We start from the raw sequence: 17,426 nt of genomic DNA, 5'->3' as shown, positions 1-17,426 counted from the left end.
TTTTTTTTTTTTTTTTTTTAAAACCGCAGCATCTATGAACTACCCCAATTATATCATCCCTCCAATACTTGGCACAGCATGCTGAAAAAACAGCTTATCCAATGGGCACAGTGCACACCTCCATTCAGCACTGCTAACCATACTGAGTTATAGGTCAGTTTTCATGTGACACCCCATTAAAGCTAGCTTTCACTGGAATTAATTAATAAAATGGCTATGTTCTTAACCACTCTAGAGGATCATTAGAACTTCAACTATTAGACTCTAAACTCAGCACTCCCTTCCGTTACAACTTTCAGTGAAATGTAAAATATAACATTAAATATGATAATATGATAAAAAGACCTCTATCAGGTTAAAAATAAACAATTAGTTTAATTTAATTATTAAAACAGAATTTTAAAAAGATCTAGTTTATGTGGAATGATTGTAAATAGCAAACAAGTTGGAGAATGACAAGAGAGAAACAATTTCACTTTCTGGTTTTCATGCATCAGCACAAGGCTTGCATTGCCCGAGAAGTGAACAGTGCAGAATGTTCAAATCTAGAGCGTTCCCTGTTTCTTTTGGAATTACAAAAAAAAAAAAAGTTTCATGTAAACATTTCTATTAACTTTAGGACTGGTAAAACTCTGTTTGGAAAAAAAAAATCTACATTTTGCACTTAAAATTGACTTGACAGTGTCTTATACGTATGATTCCAACTATGTATTGGTGTAAACATCAACCCATACTGGGAATAGTTACACACGAATACAATGCTAAAAGTCTGTGGAACAAACTCAGATCTGGTGTGAGTGTATACAACTTCACTGACTTCCATGAAGATCTTACTCATGTACATCAGGTTTATATTTGACTCCACTGGGGGTGGCGCGGTGTTGTGTTCCCATCTACAATAAATGAGAAAGCTGTTGTAAACACTTATCCATATGCCAACCCATTATTACATGGGACACACACCTTAATCACAGAGCATACAAGATATTGGTGAAGTCTCCCTAATAAAATTCTGACGAAGGTTCTAGACATATTTGTGCAGAATTCAATAACCAGAGAATAGAGTCGTCTCTTCACTGAAAGTTCAAAGGAAGTGAGAAAAGTTGAGCTAGGAAAATGGTCTGTAAACATGAGACGCAAACAGAGAAAAACAACCGGTTCAATCACCCATCTGTCCTCGTTACCTAAAATGAGCTTCAAAGGAACATTATAAAAATGTTTTATAGCTATGCCCAATTTAGGCATTAAACCAAATTATTTTACCTACTACCAACCAATTTTAATTTAACAGAACCACCAATCTAAAACCAGAATATGCCATAAAATGTATTTATCCTACACAAAACACGTCAGTGTCTTGGAATATCCTACAATATATACATCATGCATTTTTGGTGGCTCCTGATTTCCTTAAAATTCCCAGATGACTGAACCTCGAAATAAAAAATGAACCTTGATTGGGATGTAGAGTCTATTACTTGACAACCCCCCAAAAGTATTTCATGAATTAAAATCATGTAATACACATTCAAACACGAGCAGATACCTACATACTAGTGTTGGATGGGTTGTGTTGACTGTGCAGCAGGTGAAAAAGTGATAGTCTTTCACATGTAGGAGCCCCAATTCAAAATCTGGTTGAGGTCATACATTAAATGAGTTTGGTGGTTTTAGGATAGTCCATAGTGTATCTGTCCATATCACCAATCCACCAGCCCAAATATCTGACGTGATTGCCTGTGTCAGCTACAAGATGCACCAAGGATGGAACTGTGGGAGGTCTTGCAGGTGAGAAGTGAATTGCATTGGCAAAGCTGCATGAGGAAGTGTATAAAGTGTTGGTGTACGCTCAAACTGGCTTATGTTATTGCTATTTGTCCCTCACTTTCTTTTCATATGCAATAAAATGTACTTAAGTTTTGGAATATTTCTTTCTTTTAACAGAACGATATAGTGTTGATCATAACATTCCTACTGGGTGATGAAATAGTGGCAGAGTGCGCAAGTTTCTCTAGAGCTGGTACCTGGAAAGAAGTACTATACAGGTGTTTAATCTAAAATATTAACATACATCAGATATATATGTAATCATTGTATATAGATCGTACTTTTGAATGGCCAATAATTATAGCCTCCAAGCCAATAGCTTCTGAATAAATGTAGATCAACATCTCTCTCTGTACATATAAATGGTCAGCTTATCTCTGCCAAGACTCTTCCTAAAAAATGAAAACTTCAAACTATATAAACTTCACTTGATGAAACAAAATACAAAGTTGCTGTTTTCTATCCTCTCTTTCCAGTCCCACTCAGCTGTAGTTTTCACGCATCCAGACGCTGAATCTCAGGGTGGTGATCTACTTCTCTTGATTCTGTCCGAGCACGAATGTAATCACTTGTCTGCCGGCTGTTCTGCTGTCTGCTGTTCATTCGCCATTTTTTAACAGCTAAATACATATTCACAGCATACACTATCATCGCCAAGAAACCAAATATCTAAAAGAAACAGCAGCAAAACTTTGTCAAAGGCAATCTTCCAAATCAAAAATGGTAACAGATTCACAACAAAACCGTTAGAGCTTGATGTTGTACTTAGCACTGACACATTGTTGTGGCCTATAAAAATCAGCTCCAATGCCTTTTATTTTAAATGAATTTTAGCATTTGTGAAAGGTACTAGATTAATGATCTTAAAGATTGAAGGTCTCTAGACACAGAACACCCTTGACATTGGCAATACAAGATGATGTTCATGTCAAAGGGACTTCTAAAGAGAGACAGGATAGTTCTTTCCCCATTAAATCCTCGGCTTTTCTGCTGGATTTAACAAGGATGCCAAACACAGATTGTGGGTTTTGTGAAACTGAGTGAGAAAGAAGCTACCAGCTTATTGCTTATACAAACACTCAGCAAATGGTAGTGATTTTGATCACTATGGAGCTAATCTGGCCTCAAGCCAGTGATGCAAACATAAATGACCTAGTGCCACAATGAGAATTCCACTCTTACTTATCTATTATGCTGTGAAGCAATGCAAGTTAAATACTGCTACTCTACCATATGGCACTGAATGGCAAGGAGGGAAGAGATCATTGTCCCAAGATCAGGCCCCTCAAAGCACAGGAAATAAGGAGTTAATTTTTACTTCTCCTCAACTTCATCCCTGCAAAATTCTGTGGAGTAGTTATGTGACTTTAACCATTATTATACCCAGCCTTGCAAAACTCATTAAAATTTGCCAGTTCAGGCACAAATCGATTCACTTGCCCTTATGATGGTTGTGGTAATAAAAAATGAATACTCTTTTACGAACCCATAAAAGAAAAACTTACTAAAGAGCATGCAAGTAGAATTTTGCAAGACTGTAGCAACTTTAAAATGAGTCTGATTTCATGCATAGCTGTAACCTTTTATTAAAAGTAGTAAATAATAAAGTATTTGCAAATGACCATTCAAAGTTACAGAATATCTGATCAACTAAGCCTAAAACTTAGTTTCTTTGGCTCTCACCATTAAAACTTTTGCGGGAAGGGCTCATCCAATATCACCTCATGTCATAGAGGGAGAGCTGATTTCCTTGAAATCAAAACATCGCCACTAGCCAAAAATGTGTAGATGATAACCATTAAAAGTATATAGAGATGTGTGAGCAAGGGTGAGGGAAATATCCAATGGGGTGCAGGAAAAAGTCACCCTTTACTTCTGATGAAAAATAATTGTCAAGAGTAAAGAAATTTGAATTGTTTTCTTACCACAGCAGCAATTTCTGCTCCAGTTTTATGGTTCAAAGCAGCAAGTACTACAGATGCAATGAAAAAGAAGAAAGTGCTGAGTCCAGTGTTGACAAGATCCTATAAAAACAAAGTTATTAGAATTACACACAATCATCCTTTTTTATTTTATACTGAATGGATGAAACACAGAGGAAGATCAGAACAGAATCTGCATTAACACTCTCCCAACTTTTATGTAGTTTATCCTTTTGCAAAAAAGGCAATGAAACGTATCCAGGAAGTACATTACACTCAAAACATACACGTACACACAAATATATATACATGCTATGTGAGCAAAACTTGCAAATCGCTGAAGATTCGGAATATGTTACACCAGTTTCTATTCAGAGTTAGTATTTAGAAGCAAAAAAGCACTGCTAGTACAAACTGTGAATACAACTATTTTACTACAGCTGACATTAAAGAAATCTGCAGCATTCCAACTGCTTAACCTTAATGCAGCTCTCATGTGTGACTCAAACTACTGCTCTTTCAAGCCACTGGAGCCAGACAGTGTCTTGTTTGTAAAAGTACTCCACACTTTATGGCATTATATGAATAATACAGAATGTTTATTATTCTCTCTCTCTCTCTCTCTCTCTCTCTCTCTCACACACACACTTTTATTAATATATGTATTGGATAGGCAAGTATGTAATATTCGCACACTATTTATATATGTCCATGAAAAAACCCACATACTCTCTCCAAAAGGTTACCAGGATTAGAAAGAAATCTGATTTTTTTTTTTTAAAACGTAGACACACTTGCAGCAGCAACATATGCAATTCAACTAACTAGACTTTGTGTTGCTTAGCAATGAAGTAATCATGCTGCTAAGCTTCCAGCATTCCAAATCAGGTCACTAACATACTGCTGTCGACACAACTACAAATTCTAAACTAGCAGCTATTGACAAGAGGGCTATTTTCTTCAATGCTCCACTCAACTGCCAACAGTTAAAAATCACAAAAGCAAGAGATAAAGTACCAAAAGAACAGAGTGGTAGAATCATTTAGTTTATAAAGAATCCCTAGCGTGTTATTTAGGGCACCCTCCTGCATCATTTTAAGGGAAAGAAGCCATTAGTGTTGCCTTGGAATCTAGCTGCTCAGACAGCTACGTTACCACCAGTTCTTCAAGACAAGCAGAGTGCAATTATGAAGGTGAGGGAGATAGGGGCAAGGAAGAGCATAGAATGCAGCAGCTGAGGACAGGGCAGGGTAGGTAAACTTAAGGAACATGAAGTAATTGGGAGAAGGGAATAACACTAACTGAAGGGACAGAAGGAACAGCTTTGTACAACCAAGGCTGCAGTGCAAACCATAGTTTCAAATTCAAACGCGGCAACTGATAACTACAATACAAAATGTTTTGGAGGTATTTCAAATGTGCCCATCACTGTATTATCTGTAATTAAAATGCACACAGTTGTCCATAGTGGCCTCTGCTGTTAGTCTTTCCTACATTCAGCACTTTGCTTACTGCCAATTCCCACTCTCCATCATTTACTGCAGCAACATTTTTGCAAAAAGCAAGTCTTGTTAAGTGCTGTAAAAATGGTTATGCTTGGACTCAGACATATTTCTTTAAGTGGGGCATTCCATGGACAAGGGTCCTTGACTAAGCTCCAGGAATCTTAAACTTTGACCTGGCCACAGCTAGCTTCACTATGAGAGCAGCTGTCACTTTGGGTTGTGAAAAGACATGGCAAGGCCCCAAACTATTTTCCGCCTTAAAGGCCAGGGATTTGAAAAAAGCACTGGAAGGACAGATTATAGAGGGTGCAAATCACTGGCATGATTTATGTGCTCAGCTGAAAAAATTTCTGAGAAGAAGGGCTACTACATTCTGTACAAATTGGGGTTGTGTTGTCTTTGATTTCAGCCCAGGTACAGTAAATTACAATGAGGTGAATACCAGGATCACTGTGGCCGGATCCTCATCTAAAAGGAAGAGACAGTTTCCTGACACGTTGGAGAAAAATCCATTGTTCACTACTGTTGCAACCTGTATCCAGAATCAGTAATGAATGCAGTAAGACTGCCAGGCTACCTTGAAAAATGGAGTGAAAGGTCAGTGACCAAAGATATCAAAATGTTTGCCCGTGACCAACACCTGTCTAAAGAGCAGCTACCTCAAATTATACCCAGGCAAGTCTGAAGTGATGGTGGTTATATTTGCCAAGGAGTATTACAACCAAGATCAGGAGCCTAGGCGTAGATTTTGAACAAGTATATATGAACGCACAGTTCCTATCTTGAAGGCCTTACCATCCAAAAAACAAAGATGTCCATTTACTGCTTTCTGGGAGCAAGCAGCATTTCACCACCTCTCCAAGTGGAGGAGAAATATACAGTACTGATCCCTGTGACTGTATGAGAGCTGCTCAGTACTAGTCTTTAGGTCCTGTTTGAGGGGAATGACAAGTCATCATAGTGTTGCACTGTCCACTTCAGCTAAGTCTTGTAAAGAGGTCAGTAATGCCTAGGCTTGATGCTATTCAACATTTTCATCAATGATTTGGAGGTAAATATAAAATCACTGCTGATAAAGTTTGCAGATGACACAAAGATCAATGGGAGTGGTAAATAATGATATAGGTAGGGCAATCGTTCAGAACAATCTGGATCGCTCGGTGAGCTGGGCCCAGTCAAACAAAATTCATTTTAATATTACCAAATGCAGAGTTTAGCTTAAAAAAAAAAAAATTGAGAGGTGACTTGATTACAGCAGATAAGTAACTTCACAGAGAGAAGGTACTAAAAGTCTCTTTAATTTAGTACAGTATTTCCCAAACAGTGGGTTGTGATTGGGATGGCTGTAGATAGGTTGTGGGCCCAGTGCAGAGGCCCAGCTAGTTGGGTGCAGTGGGGGTGGTTTGGAGTTTGAGAGCAAGTCCACCCTGCAATGGTGGCTCCTGTCCTTTCCAGGTGTTGTGACCTGGTTCAGAGATTCTAAGGCCAGAAGGGACCATTGTGATCATCTAAGTCTGACCACCTGTAAAATGCAGGCCATAGAACTACTTCAAAATAATTCCTAGATCAGGGGTAGGCAACCTATGGCACGTGTGCCGAAGATGGCACGCGAGCTGATTTTCAGTGGCACTCACACTGACCGGGTCTTGGCCACCGGTCCAGGGGGCTCTGCATTTTAATTTAATTTTAAATGAAGCTTCTTAAACATTTTAAAAACCTTATTTACTTTACATACAACAATAGTTTAGTTATATATTATAGACTTATCGAAAGAGACCTTCTAAAATTGTTAACATATATTACTGGCATGTGAAATCTTAAATTAGAGTGAATAAATGAAGACTCGGCACACCACTTCTGAAAGGTTGCCGACCCCTGTCCTAGATCATATTTGTTAGAAAAACATCCAGTCTTGATATGAAAATTGCCAGTGATGGAATATCTACTATGATCCTTGGTTAATTGTTCCAATGATAAATTATTCTCAGCATTCAAAATGTACACCTTATTTCCAGTCTGAATTTGTCTAGCTTCAACTTTCAGCCATTGGATCGTTGTTCTACCTTTCTCTGCTAGATTGAAGAACCCATCATACCTTTCTCTGCTGGAGTGAAGAGCCTGGCTCTCTGCTCCAGGTGCTGAGACCTAGCATATGAGGCCTCAGCACCACTAACTCAAATTTGGTGCAGCCACCTCTCCATCATGATGTATAGAGCAGGGATAGGCCAAAATACCCAGAGCACAGAGCTGGGCCCAGCCCTGCAGGATGAGTTTGCTCTTTTCCCAGGCTCTCCTCCACTCCGGGCCACTAAGATTGTAGTGCCGGGGCAGAGGTGGTTGGCGTCAGTATGGGCATAGTGGTCGGTCATCACAGAAGGATGACGACACTGGTTTATGATTTTGTGCCCCTCCTGCAATTCCCCATGAAGTTGGATCTTGGTGGGTCACAAAAAAACAAAAACAAAAGGCATTTGGTGGGTCGCCTTAATAAAGAGTTTGGGAATCACTGACTAGTGTACAAAGGCATAACCAGAACCCAGGGCTGAAAGCTGAAACCAGACACATTCAAAGTAGAATTAAGGCCCACATTTTTAAACAGTGAGGGTGATTAATCACTGGATCACACTGCCAAGGGAAATGGTGAAATCTCCATCTCTTAGTGTCTTTAAATCAAAACTGGATGTCTTTCTGGAAGGTATGCTTTAGCCAAACAAGTTATTAGGCTCAACACAGGGGTAACTGGGTGAAATTTAATGGCCTGTGGTATACAGGAGGTGAGACTAGATGATCTAATGATCTTGTGACCTTCAACTCTGTACCTGAACATCCAAGTAAAAGGATACCGAGTAGTACAGGCAAGGAGTTCTGCCCTGTCCATAAACAGAAAGACCAATCAATGCCTCAAGACCAATTGCCATGTCATAGGCTAGTCTGAAATCTGACTGTGAGAGGACTAAGACAGAATGTGAAATACTGCTGAAGTTAGACTGTCCCGACATTTCTCCATGATTTTTCTTAGGAAGGAGGCTTCGAGGCAGGGTGGTAGTTGGAGAGACTGTCTAAACTAAGGCAAGTATTTGTTATCATATTCTATTGAATTTTTCAAGAAAGTTGTCAAGTTTCTCCCTCTGAAAAAAGCAGTGCTTCTCATTTCAAATGAAAAACATGACAGCCTCAAACTTTAAATGCTAAAATCTGGTTTGAAGAAGCTAAAGCCCAAAGGAAGAGAGAAAGCTATGGTGAGGATTCTAGAAGCAAAAGATGTTTTGTAAAAAAAAAAAAAAAAAAAAAATTATACATTAAGATGACAAAATGAGTAACCATAACAATAAAAAAGAATAAGCTAATTGAAAAAAGATGTAGTTTCAAATCTGGCCATGATGTAGCTGAAGTTTTTACTATTGTATTTATAGACAAAGTAAAACCACATCACACAGATAGAAGAATTTCAGCTGAAATTACAGCAACCTCATGAGACAGCATGTTGCGCCATAAAACGGTGTTCAAAGCTGCTGTCCATAACAGAATAAAGTCTAGGATCTGAGTCAAATCCACTCTAGACTGCTACTGATCCTTTACTCTCTCAGGAATAATTTAATGTCAGATTGATTTGCTGTTGCTTGCTAGTGATTTGTTATCCAATGGTCATATTAACTGTTCTAATCAAAATGAAAGAAGTATCTAAAATTTGTCAGATAGTGTCACTTTCAATGTCTTATCCATGGGGCAGATATTTGACTGACAACAGTAGGTCCACAGGGCTATATTTTCAAAAGCCGGATTCCCATTTTATGCTACGCATTTAGCACTGTGTCACACTTTTTGTTCCCGCAACTGACAGAAGGTGCACATATTAGTAACTAGGTGCAGGGCCAGCGCTTCCACTAGGCGACCCTAGGCGGTCGCCTAGGGTGGCAGGATTTGGGAGGCGGCATTTTGCTGTCCTCGGCGAAAATTCGGCGGTGGGCGGTCCTTCCGCTCCGGGTCTTCAGCGGAAATACGGAGGCGGGTCCTTCACTCGCTCCGGGACCCGCCGCCAAAGTGCCCCGAAGACGCGGAGCGGAAGGACCCCCACCGCCAAATGCTCAGAGGAGCGCTGCCGCTAGGGCGACAAAAACCCTGGCGCCGCTCCTGATAAGGATGGGCATTGCTCTGGCTCCAAAATCTCAGCAATGCTGGATGGCAGAGCAGGAGACAAGAAGGGGGAGTGATCTGGAGTTATTACTTGTAGTACCACAGTAACTAGGAGCCCAAGTCACAGATCAAGACCCTAGGTGCTGTACAAACACAGAACAAAAAGAGTCTCTGCGCCAAACAGCTTACAATATAAGACAAGAACAACAGATGGATACGGACCAAAGGGGGAGTACAAAGAAACAAAACAGTATTTGTCAGCATGATAAGCAGTGGTCTCAGAACACCAGCAGCCTGTTGTCATTTTTTTTTTTTTTTTTTGTAGGCATCGTGGAAAAGGAGAGTTTGGGGAAGGTTGTGAAAGACAGTAATGAGTTAGTTTTGCAGATGTTTACGGAGGTATTGCCTTAGAATAAATTATACTCTTCCAGGCAACTGTACTAGCAGATTACAATAGTGGCTGCACAGATAAAGGTCTCATTAAAAAATGTTGTGATCCAATCTTCAGCCACACTGAATTTAACTGTGTGTGACCTACATTACCACCCAATTTTTCAACTGTGAAATTAAGACTAGGTTTTACTTTAATTGTATTTCTGTGTCTTCAGACTTCTTGTCCACTTCCTGAGGCAGGGCTGAATGACAAACAGCACAGCAGGGCACAGCAAAGCAGTATCCAGGCAGCTGACAGAGGAGGCAATCCAAGGATGCTCTAAAGTGCAACTTAATCATCCCATAGACCAGGGTAGGCAACCTATGGCATGCGTGCCGGAGGCAGCATGTGAGCTGATTTTCAGTGGCACTCACACTGCCTGGATCCTGGCCACCGGTCTGGAGGGCTCTGCATTTTAATTTAATTTTAAATGAAGCTTCTTAAATATTTTGAAACCTTATTTACTTTACATACAACAATAGTTTAGTTATATATTTCAGACTTCTAGAAAGAGACCTTCTAAAAAGGTTAAAATGTATGACTGGCACACGAAACCTTAAATTAGAGTGAATAAATGAAGACTCGGCACACCACTTCTGAAAGGTTGCCGACCCCTGCCATAGACTTTCACCTTTAAGAGTCAAGCATGGACAGGCAGAGGGAACCACAGGCCTAACTGTAGTGGAGAGACTGAATAGAGTCTGTGAATTTGAAGAATGCTGCTTATAGGCAGAAAGTAAATTCTGAAGAGCTGCAAAGGAACAGATAGGGAAAGAACCTTTCCCTTAAGCATTACAGATTGGGTCCATTGCCAGGAGCTGGCTCTCTTGCCCAGTGGTGGCAGTGGCAGCCACGTGCCCTCACCCATTCATCTCCAAACCTGAACATATGTAATTTTCCAGGAGAAATTCTGGATGAAAACAGTTAGACTGCACAAGCCATCAGAAGCTATGTAAAGGCAAATCATGTATTTTTTAAATTCATTTACAAGGATACTTATTTTATCAGGGCATTTTTACAGAATCCTTCTCTTTGCCATTCAATTCTTGAAATCCAAAAAGCTTACATCTAACTATTTTAACTTCCATCTAAATGTATATAATCTGGAAAAGAAACCTGCATTTCAGTGGGATGAGTCTGTCAAAAACCTGTTATAGAAGTTTGAGGTCTACCACTCTCCAAGTTAGTTTCTGCAAAATAGAGAGCTGAAACTAACATTTCCTTTTAGCTTCATTTTCATTGTCCAACGTCTCTAATTCTTTCCCCAAACCATCACTTTACTCTACAAGGTTTGGGCTGTTTTCTCCTTGTTCCTGTGTGTAGCTATCAATTTGAAGTTTATACACATACCAGTCAGTCTGCTGAACCCAATCTCCCTGATCACCCCATAATTTTACTGTGTAGTCATGTTATTAAACATCATATGATCACACGCAGTGTAGTTACTAATGGAAACATGGTTTGCAAAGTAAAAATGTCATATAAAGAAATAACCAAATTAAATGTGTTAGAATCCAATTCCCACCCCTCTCACCTCCATATTAATTTATTTTTACCCATGCAACAAAGGATGTATTCAAATACGGGATACTGCAACTAAAAATTCAGGATTCATGTTAGAAATCTGTCCAAAGGGGACAGGCTCCCACCCATGGCAAGACAGTCAACAGCCAAAATTTTCAGAAATGACTAATGATTTTGGGAGTTCAGCACTTTCTGAAAATCAGGCCACTTTAAGACATCTCAAATTGGGCACATAGAAAAATTAGGTATCCAAAAATCACTAGTTGCGCCTGAAAATCTTGGCTAATATTTTAAGGGACAAGACACGATTTTGTGGCATTGGAAGAGGTGGTCAGGGTCAGATGATTTCATCCTTATATGGCTCTCGCCATTTCTGGGTGTTTGCATAGGCTTTGCTGGAAGCAGTGTTTCTTGTACAAGAGTGACAAATGTGCCATTTCTATTTGCTGTTTTCACGTTTCCACCTCTTTATTTTCTAACTTCTCTTCGTGTATGTGTGTTGTTGTTTTTTAAATTCCATGGTGTTCAGTTTCCTGTTCCCTCTCAACCCCTTACACCTTACTACTTACCAATTCTTCTGCCAAGTGTTTCTAGTCCTGGACATTAACAGACGTTACTGTCTACTGTTCTACACATCACTAGCAATAGAGGCCAAGTGCTAGTAGTACTCCTTGCATTTAAGCTAGTTTTACTAGGGCATCCTTAGCAGAAGAATGCACCACCCATGATGATTAGAAAATTGTGAAACATCAAATAGGGATGGTGCACCTAGAACACAAGCCTGCAGCATATAATAAACCCTGCCAATGGTTCATAAATTAAGAACATGAAAATGATGTATCTTTTTAAAGGACATCTTTGTGACAGATATGGCAATTTCCTGCAGTATCCTGGATAAACTTTATTGAATTAAGTTAAACCTTACTCAATTAAGTTTATATATCATTTTGGGCCAGGGATTGTATGTAATTCCATAGGGGAGGAGGACCACAGCTCTCCAAGAACTAAAAACAGTGAGCGGCGATTAGTCAAATTCACTCAGATTGTAACACCTCACAAGAGGTACCACCTCCTGGCGATACTTGTATATCCTGATTCAAACTGGATTCTCCAGCGAACCAACAAAAAAAGGACTTTTGGATAAACAGCCTGAGTTTAAACTGATTCAGGGCCTGATCGAGCAAATGGACATGACCTTCTATCAAAAGCAGGTATCAATCCGCCCTGGAAAGGGTTGGAAGAACTTGACCTATTGATGGATGTGCTTGTTCTGAGCCAAGCTGGTTATGAACTTGTAACTGCAGAAAAAACCCTTGGTGGGTTTAAAGAATTTATCACCTGTGAGAACAATTTTTGGAGCTGGGGTGATCTCTGGTAAGTTTACTAGCATGTGTGTAGGTTCTTTTATTGTTTTTAATGTTTTCTCCGTAATGCTTTCACCTTAAGAATAAGTGAGCTTGCTTAGGAAAAGCTGTGTGGTATCTTATACCTATGGGCAATTATGTGGTTTATAACCTTTGAAGAGAAGGCAAAGCAGGCCTGCTGAAGCGCTCTGACTTTCTGGGGAATTCCCAATGTAGGCACAGAACTGTGCAGTCTGGAAATACCCCACTCAGGAAGGAGAGAGACCCATGTCTCTGCCCAAGAGAGGTATGAATGGGGAACCGGAATCCTAAGAACAGGTACCTCTGCTGGACCACGGAGGCAGAATACAGGTATAGTTGCCCTGAACTGTGACCACCTCTTTCTTGGCAGAAGTAAAAAATAAAAGACAACTTTTTCCGGTTCCCATGCAATATCTACAAGTAGAAAAAGTCTTGTGTTCTTTAACAGTCTCCTCTGTGATGCTCTTTAACCTACAACTTTGAAATGGAGATATTTAAAGCCAAGACTGATATAATAAAACAGTTTCTTCAGAGCAACATCAATTATTTTGCTGCCACCTACTTGGACATTTGTACCCATTGTTCCCCTCTGCAGCTTTTCTAAAAAACTCTGAAGCATGTTTTCAAGCAACATGAATATCCAGTGCTCAATCTTCATGTTCAATGAACCTGTGTTTGTTAACTAGTATCTGACACAGAACTGAAGGAGACATGAGCCAACATTGCAATCCAGACACATTTGATTTTAAAAACCTAGTACATGCTGATCTTCTAACATTCTTGACAATTGTTGGCCTTGTGTTTGTTTTAGATATAAACAAATCACTGACTAACATGAATAGATATAACCAAAGTCAGATCATCAACAGACAGTATAACAAACATTCTAGTTGGAGCAATTGGTTATGTAAGTAGAAATTAAATGCGAATACCAAGTCACAAAAAAGTCCATTTTACTGATGGAATAACTGAAGATCTGTATCTGCAACAACTCCGCTCATACTCCCTCATCCAAGAGATTGTTGAGCTTCAGCATGCTGGACTGCCTGCCACAACAATTAATGATGACCTGTAAGTTCACCACGCCCATCTTTACTGGGGAGGTTTTGATTTCTCTTAGTTCTGACACCGACACATTGTGGCTTTGGGAAATTATTGTAAATTATTGTAAAACTACTGCAGATCTCGGCAGTAACAATCATCCTCTATAGCAACATAGGACAAGATTCTAATACTGAGACTATATACCTGGTAACCCAGGTGCAGGGCTTTCAAAACTTCTAGATTTTTATGTTCTTTTGTTACATTTTCCACTCTTGGTCTTAACTAGTCATACAATCCTTGTTTATGTTCCATGCCACTGTGTGCTTCAACATAGTTCTGCCAAACCATGACCCTTTGTATGCAAACCCACAACAAATTCCACTTGTACCTCACTTATGTATTTCACCCTGTCCAAGCAGCTTATGCTTCAAATAATAAACAGATAATGAACACATTTTGCCAAATGTAGTTATACTAACCACTCTGTTATGAGTAATTTGTTTGAAATATTTCTATGCAGTTACAATGCCTATGGATCATCTGGAACATGTGTAGAAGTGTACATCACATTCCTTGCTGCTACATTCAAGTATCCTTGCAAAATAGCATGCACATCTCAGCTGTGTATCACAGAGGGAAATGGAAATTTCCACTGTCATTTCCCCCAAGTCCTCACATCTCATGGTAATGTTGATAATCCTACGCAGCACAGAGGAATGACTGATCCATTCTTTTATCTCACTGTCACAGATACACAATTTTTAGCTCTCTTTCCAGAGAAGTTTCTTTCCTAGCTTCAGAAATCCCACGTTTCTTTCAGATACTGTATCTCAATAATATTTAGGTGGCAGTTGCATTTCTAATTAGGATGAAAACAAAACACTGTTGCTGAAATGGCTGAAAATGTAAGAGCCACAAAACGATGGATTTTGTAATATTTGTGTATCTGTGCTAGATGTTGGCAGATTGATGCATTTTTACGATAGACAGAGGAGTCAGGCAGAACCCAAGGAGCATTTTTTCTTATTTTGGCAAACATTGGTGTTGCTAGTAATGATTACTGTCACTAACAGGCTGGCCTAGTTAGGGATAAGACTGATGTAAGGGCACAGAAGGAAATTCGCTCCCCAAAGAAAACACAATATTTGTATGCTGTGCTCTTATGCTGTAGGCTATGGATTTCAAGTACTATTTCAATGAACAGATAGAATGGGGGTTAAAACAAAGACATAGCCTCAATGTTTCCTGATATTAAATGAAAAAAAGGTTATTTACTGAAAATCTGCATAATCTCAGTTTGCTATACACAACCAGCAGCAGCTGATGCATCTTTGCTGGCACAGATGCCCAGTTTGCTACCATCTATGACCCATGGTAAGATGCTGGGGCATTGATCAACTGATCTATAAAGAAATACCAATTTTTACAACATACTACAGAGGGCCCATGGGAGTGGACTAGATGACCTAATTATTTTCCTCTTTAATTTCTAGGCTTATTGAGGATAAACTGTTTGCACAGGAAGTTTGTTATACAGATGGGTGCATCTCAGATAAGGTTAGGAAAGAGTCATAACACTACAAACTACTCAAAAGGCTAAAAAGAATGTGGCATGTTTGAACCTCTGTACTGCCAGAGCAGCCTCTGTAATTATGTTACATTAAACTTCAAAAGCTTGCAGTTAGTCTTTAGATAAGGAAATACCATCCTGAAATTGATGATTAACTGAACAGGTACTGAAACGAATGAAACTGTAAATAGATAGGAAAACGCATGTCTCCTGAACACTATTGAGAAATTATGATGGTTGTCATTATTGAAAATGCTTTTAATAGATTGTGTCAAACATGAAAGGCCGCATAATTCCTAAATAACTGTCAGACTATAGAAAAAGCACCACAATATTTTCTCTGAGAAAAAGTGTGAAGCACACAATGTGCCACATGAACAAAATAAGGTTAATGTGTGTGTACAGCCTATATTAGAAACACCAAAGATATTGCATCGCTGAATTGCACAAGACAAAAATCACTGTAGCCAGAAAGCACAGATAAAATTCTTCTTGTACTACAGGGGCATCCTAACTTTGCCCAAGCTTGCCAGGAGCTTGAAGACCTCAATTTGCATGCATACCAGAGCAGCCTTGAGCTATCCTAATTATTAAGATTGCAGCGTAGAATTCTCCAGACCACAGGTCCCAACAAACTATCCTGTAGGCACTTACCTCAACATGGAGAGCTGGGAAACAAAGATGGTCTTGGATTACTGGGAGTCAGCAATTTCCAGGTCTATTTGCAGCTCTGCCACAGATTTCCTGTGTAACCTTGGAAAAGTCATTGAATCCTTCTGAGGGCTTGTCTACACTTGCAGCACTGTGCTGTAGCGCTTAGTGAAGATGCTACCTACGCCAACGGGAGAGCTTCACCCCTCTACAAAGGTATTCCACCTCTCCAAGAGTGATGTAGTTATCCTGACATAAGTTGGTAGTGCAGACCAAGCCACAGTCTCAGTTTCCTTATTTACATAATGTGGGTAATAAAAAGTACTTATCTCACAAGAGTAGTAGTGCAAAGTTTACTTGGTGTTTATAAAACACACTGAAATACTTGAACGGAAAGTAGAAATGCTACTGAAGTATTACTGTATGTCTCTGTTGACCACACCTATGTAGTGATGCAAGGGCATCTGCAACCCACTCCATTTGTGACCTTCAGGCTGAGCTCTGGCCACTCAATACAGTACTGTATACCTTATACTGCACTAAAATAGTACTTATGGGCAGATAGACTTCAGCATAGAGTATTAAGACAAGAACTAGAAATTTGGTCAAAATACCCTAGTCAAATCCGTTGAATCACAATTTCATACAAGGTAGATCCATGCACTACACAGTCAGGTATTACTACAAGCTCTCCCATGTCAAACATTACTGTGTATGTATGAAAATCTGGGGGAAATATCTTCAGTAAGGATTCTTACTAAATCCAGTACTACATATCATAACTACTATATAATTGAGATTATACCTTTAAATTTGGGCAGATGGAATAAAGCCTTAAAATAAACCTTCTGTTCACTATTAGAACAGCAATAAAACAAACTTCAAAATAAATAAATAAATAAATAAGATGAGTCCAAGTTACTTTCCCAGATCAAGTGAAACCCCAAACAACAAAATGCTCTATTTTTAGTTAAAAGATTTTAAATCCCTTCTTTTCAAAGACCTCTATCAGAGTCTTATGCTAGAGATGGATTTCTCATTCTGAGTACAACTGTATTTGTCATCGCTTGAACAGGGCTATTCAAACCAATAAGTACCAAGAGTGGTTGAAAGGACCTTGTAGTTAAACAGTTCAAATTTATTACATTATTTGAGGACGGGAAGAGGGGGAAGGGAAGCCTCAGTCAACCTTCTCTACACACGTGCATTCATGATACAGTTAAAATCCTCTTGCAAGCAGTAAAAGCACTAACATGCAGGGCCAAATCCCACCATTATTTACGCTTATCTATACAAAACCACTGAAGTCAATGGAGTTACATGGCTGTACAGGAGGGCAGATCTGATCCACCCATGCTGATTTCTTTCTATCAGAAATTTTTAAAAAAATAAAATAATAGATGTTTGGGCTTCTTCAAGAAGCAGTCTTTA

At 39.3% G+C, this 17,426-nt stretch overlaps 1 protein-coding gene across 1 annotated transcript in view; it reads right to left on the bottom strand.

The window, feature by feature from the left end:
• Nucleotides 1-1,170: 1,170 nt before the first annotated feature.
• CMTM4 (CKLF like MARVEL transmembrane domain containing 4) overlaps nucleotides 1,171-17,426 on the bottom strand; it is a 55,771-nt gene continuing 39,515 nt past the window's right edge. The window contains exons 3-4 of the mRNA XM_026652801.2: nucleotides 3,753-3,851; nucleotides 1,171-2,496 (exon numbers count right to left, since the gene is read on the bottom strand). Of these exons, the coding sequence (XP_026508586.1) occupies nucleotides 2,323-2,496; nucleotides 3,753-3,851 (273 nt within the window). The 3' untranslated portion in view covers nucleotides 1,171-2,322. The remainder of the gene's footprint in view (nucleotides 2,497-3,752; nucleotides 3,852-17,426) is intronic.

Source organism: Terrapene carolina, unplaced genomic scaffold (genome assembly GCF_002925995.2).
Source record: "Terrapene carolina triunguis isolate 2854851 unplaced genomic scaffold, T_m_triunguis-2.0 Scaffold130, whole genome shotgun sequence".
NCBI classification, from domain to species: domain Eukaryota; kingdom Metazoa; phylum Chordata; order Testudines; family Emydidae; genus Terrapene; species Terrapene triunguis.
The sequence above is the reverse complement of the archived record's forward strand: the minus strand, read 5'-3'. Positions and strand labels throughout refer to the sequence as shown.